At 41.9% G+C, this 5,222-nt stretch overlaps 1 protein-coding gene across 1 annotated transcript in view; it reads left to right on the top strand.

The window, feature by feature from the left end:
- Brca1 (BRCA1 DNA repair associated) overlaps positions 1-5,222 on the top strand; it is a 65,741-nt gene that overhangs the window by 28,181 nt on the left and 32,338 nt on the right. The window contains exon 12 of the mRNA XM_031354074.1: positions 948-1,018. Coding sequence (XP_031209934.1) covers positions 948-1,018 — 71 coding nt within the window. The remainder of the gene's footprint in view (positions 1-947; positions 1,019-5,222) is intronic.

The following is a 5,222-nucleotide window of genomic DNA, read 5'->3' as shown; positions in this document are numbered from 1 at the left end:
TTTTTTTTTTTTTTATTTTATGTGTATTGTAGCTGTACAGATGGCCATGAGCCATCATGTGAACTCAGGACCTCTTCTGGCCCCGCACACTCTGGCGTAATACGCTGTAGCTGTCTTCAGACGCACCAGAAGAGGGCATCAGATCTCATTACGGATGGTTGTGAGCCACCATATGGTTGCTGGGATCTGAACTCGGGCCCTTTGGAAGAACAGTCAGTGCTCTTACCCACTGAGCCGTCCTGGTACTCTCTCTTAATGAGCCCAAGTTGAGAGTTCCCAGGACCCATGTCAGGTGACTCATAACCACCCGTAGCTCCAGGGGTCGGGGATCTAATGCTTCTGGCTTCCACAGGTATCTGCTACATTCATATATAAATAGCCCACACAGACATATTCATAATTATAAGAACACTGTAGCTGTCTTCAGACACCCCAGAAGAGGGCGTCAGATCTCATTACAGATAGTTGTGAGCCACCATGTGGTTGCTGGGATTTGAACTCATGACCTTTGAAGAGCAGTCAAAGCTCTTAACTGCTGAGCCATCTCTCCAGCCCCCCAAAATAAAATATTTTTAATGTCATCGTGCAGCCAGAGTGTCTGGGAACATGAACTTGAATAACCTAATTTTCAGTAGACTTGCTTCTATTGCAGATTTTTTCTGATTTGTTTGGGGTCTCTTTGTTTTTAGACAGAGTCTGTCTATGTAACCCTGACTAGCCTGGAACAGATAATCTGGCAGCCTCTGCCTCCCAAAAGCTGGGGTTAAATACATTCATTACCTCACCCAGCCTGTTGTAGGAGTTCTGAAAGGAAATCCAATGTCCCAAATGTAGTCATTTATAGGACATGAAGCAGAAGCTATGCAAGGGAAGGGACAGGTACTGTAGGCTGCAGAGCTCATGGTCCAGTTTTAATCTGAGTCTCTATATTGTCCTTTTATGTGAAGAGGCATCTGGATACGCGAGTGAAACAAACCTTTCTGAAGACTGCTCACAGAGTGATATTTTAACCACTCAGGTAAGAAGCATGCACTAGGTTGTGATGTCTGTATATGGTGGTGTAAACCCCATATTCTCACACATGTTCATTTCGCCTTTGGGTTAATGGCCTAACATACATGATCCCTTGTTTCCTCAAGTGAGAGTTCTAAAGCATCTAGGTGGAACTCACTACTTGTATATCCACTGTCTAGCTCATTGTAGAACACCAAGTCTACCTTCAGAATAAGCCAGATCTAAAAACCCTACTTGCCCCCATAGCAAAGTTATATGAAAGCACTATTGTATCAAAAGGGCTATGTTTATTCTCTGAACCAAATTGAAGCCTACAGAATTCTTTCCACTAGAGGCCACCGTAACTTTCACTGTGTTATGGATATTTCTTTAAATTTTTGTCTTTTATAATCTAGTTACTTATTAGTATCTTTCTACTTGGAAAAGAATGGTATTCATTCCTGCACCTAGTAATTGCCACAGATGACTGGCTACTTGTGGATGGGGTTCTGTGAGTACTCCTGTACTCGAGGCAGGACAGCTCTTGGGGAAAAAAATCTTTTTCACAGCCAGAACTTAGCTTTATCACCTAACTTTCTTTCTGGTTTTGTTTGTTTGTTTGTTTGTTTGTTTGTTTAAAAGTCCCAAACTTACATTCCAAATTTTAGATTTGTTTAGGTCTTTCTTCCTTGTATTTATCTCTCGCTAGCTGGGCAACTTCTGAGGGCCCCCTCTGTATTCCTCTACAGAGTCTTGGGCAGAGTGCGCAGCAAGTCTGGAGTGAGTATTGCATAGAACTCTCTGTGCCTGACTGTGTGATCTTAGTTAATTGGCTTATTTTCTCTGAATTAAAATAGCAATACTCTTTTTGGTTTTTTCAAGACAGGATTTCTCTGTATAGCCCTGGCTGTCCTGGAACTCTCTCTGTAGACCAGGCTGGCCTCGAACTCAGAAATCCACCTGCCTTTGCCTCCCAAGTGCTGGGATTAAGGGCATGCCCCACCTCTGCCCGGCTTCTTTTTTAACATACATATTTGTATGTATGTATGTATGTATGTATGTATGTATGTATGTATGTATGTGGATATGCCACCAGGGTAAATGTGTTGAGGTCAGGTGACATACTATGTGAGTCAGTTCTGAGGATCAAATCAGGTCCTCCTGTGTGGTGCCAAGTGCTTCTATGCTCTGAGCCAACTCACTGGTCCAGTGGTGTGATCTGGAACCTTTTGAATCATCTTGCTATAGCTTTTGCTTCTCTTCAAAGAATAAATGTGCTTTTAGCTACAGCATCTGAGTGACTTTTCTTCTCTCTTTTTTTTTAAAGATTTATTTATTTATTTTATGTAAGTACAGTGTAGCTGTCTTCGGGCACTCCAGAAGAGGGTGTAGATTTTGTTATGGATGGTTGTGAGGGTTGTGAGCCACCGTGGGATTTGAATTCAGGACTTTCAGAAGAGCAGTCAGTGCTCTTAACCACTGAGCCATCTCTCCAGTCCTCTTCTCTTCTTAAAATATACTAAATTAAATGAAACTGGGAATTCTTAGTATTCCTAAGAACACTTTATTGTCACAAAGACTGAATCCCCTATTGGTTCCAACACTCCAGTGGCAGAGGCAGGTGGATCTCTGTGAGTTTCAGGCCAGGCTGGTTTACATGGTGAGTACCAGACCAGCCAGAGCTACAAAGTGACACCCTGTCTCAAAACAAAGCAAAAATTGATTAAAAGGCTTAAGTCTTCTCATGGTGTTCCATTCCTGATCCTTTCTAGATTTAGATTTGGGGCTCTGTCAATATGTCTGTCACTAATTCTGTCCCTTAGCTGCTTGTTTTTTAGGTCCCAGCTTTTTATTCCATCTGTCTTAGCCACACTGTAGCAAATCTGACATTCAATGCACTACTCTGCTGTTTCTTAGGTCTCTGATCCTATTCCCAGAAATATGTTCATTATTTGATCAGGATTCACTTTTTTAAGTGTTTTTATATCAAGTATGTATTCAAAACAGGTAGCTTTGATCTGGACTAGCACCGACAACAAAATGATTACAGTCGGACTTTCCTTATGTTTATATAGAACTGAGGGTAACATGGTACAGAGTGCCTTATGTGGAATCACTGATATACCTTTGTGATGCTCATGGGGGATGGGTGGGTGGATGTGTGTGCCCATGCGCATGCACACACATACTCACACACAGCAAGTGCTAGCCATCTCAGGCAGGTGAAGATGCAAGATTGTCTCCTCCCACTATGTAGGTCCTAAGTTTAACCTCAAGTCATTAGGTTTGTGGCAAGTACCTTTACCCACTGAACCATCTTGCCAACCCTCCTACCTCTCCCCCATTTTATAACCCAAAGATTTCATTCATTTGTTCATTTCCATATTAAATACTTGCTGAGAAATTACTCTGTGATAGGCAGTGGAATGGGGCTTGGTATTGCATACCTTGTACACCCATACTTTGGCATTCCCAACATGAGAAAAGCTTAGTCAAAAGAATCTCAACTTTGAAACTAGCCTAGGATACATAGACCAGTCTTCAAAACAAAAAGAAAACAAAATAAACAAGAGAAGATCCCTCCCATCAGGGAAATTGTATGTTCTGAATATAGTGATGCATTGGCAGCCTGAGCCAAGTAATGAGGCCCACTGCTGTCATGATAGACAATTATTGCTGGGCTTTGAAAGATTAGAAAAATTTACCAAGCTGGGCAATGGTGGCCCACACCTTTAATCCCAGCACTTGGGAGGCAAAGATAGGCGGATTTCTGAGTTTGAGACCAGCCTAGTCTACAGAGTGAGTTCCAGAACACCTAGAGCTATACAGAGAAACCCTGTCTCGAAACACCCCCCACTCCCTCAGAAAAAAGAGGAAAAAAAAAAAAAGTTTACCAAATGGGAAAAGAGGGGAATGTAGGAACTGAGGCAAAGATATAGATGGACGGAATGCATAGGGATCATTGAGCAGTCTAGTGTCTCTAGAAAACTGGGCTTATGGGAAATGCTGGGGATAAGTAACAGGATCAAGGTGCCCTCAGACTTTTGAATGGTATATCTAGGGATCTGAACTTTGACCTGAGGGCAGTAATGACTAGGTTCTTTTTTTTTTTTTTTTTTCAGAGCTGAGGACCAAACCCAGGGCTTTGTGCTTGCTAGGCAAGCACTCTACCACTAAGCTAAATCCCCAACCCTAGAGTAGGTTCTTTAGTGTTCAAAAATACTAACATTAACTGAGCCACATTATGCCATTTGAGGCCCTTTTGGAAAAGGGAATTTTGGGGGGTTTTGGGGTTTTTTTGTTGTTGTTGTTGTTGTTGCTTGGTTTTTGGTGTTTCGAGACAGGGTTTCTCTGTATAGCCCTGGCTGTCCTGGGTTTCACTCTGTAGACCAGACTGGCCTCGAACTCAGAAATCCGCCTGCCTTGCCTCCCAAGTGCTGGGACTAAAGGTGTGGCCCACCACTGCCCAGGAGGGAAAAGAAGTCTTGATGTAAAGAGATATTTCAGAATTAGAGTCAAGCAAACATGGCAACCTGTCTGGCTTTGTCCTCCCTGGTGCATTTGAGCAATTTACCTATAGTAGAATTTGTCTAAGTTATACATTCCTTCTGGTAGGAAAAGCCAAAAGAAAGTCACTGCTGCCGTGGTCTGATTACTTTTTTTCCTGATTTTCTGGTGTGTTTAATGGCCATGTGGAAGTTAGATGACATAGTTGTGGGTGCTACTAATTCAACTTTTAAAGCATTGGTCTGATATCTGTGTGGGGCCTTGGCTAGGATTTGATCAGTGATGTCAGTACTTATGGGTACCATGTGGTGGCATTGGTGGCATTGCAGATGTTGGCAGCAGTATACTCTCAGTAGCAGTGGGAACCTTTGTAAAAAAAAATTTTTTTTTTTTTTTTTTTTTGGTCATAAAATTCTCTTGAGAACTATGAATTTAGCATAGCTATAGGAAGAAAACGGCTTGATTTTAGTGGAAAGCAAAGTTATTTTCAAGGGTCAGAAGAAAGAGAAGGTGAAACAGATTTTGTTTCCCTCCTGCAGCTGAAAACCAAGCATCAACATTTCTTTCCTTAGATGCCCAAAATCCTTTGCTTGTCAAATACCTTAGACTTGCTAAATTGTCTGTGACAGGGTCTCACTGTATAGTCCTGGCTGTCCTGTAACTCACTATGTAGATCAAGATGGCCTCAAGTCAACTGCTGCTATTTTTTTTTTTTTTTTTTT

Source organism: Mastomys coucha, unplaced genomic scaffold (genome assembly GCF_008632895.1).
Source record: "Mastomys coucha isolate ucsf_1 unplaced genomic scaffold, UCSF_Mcou_1 pScaffold5, whole genome shotgun sequence".
Taxonomy (NCBI): domain Eukaryota; kingdom Metazoa; phylum Chordata; class Mammalia; order Rodentia; family Muridae; genus Mastomys; species Mastomys coucha.
The sequence above is the reverse complement of the archived record's forward strand: the minus strand, read 5'-3'. Positions and strand labels throughout refer to the sequence as shown.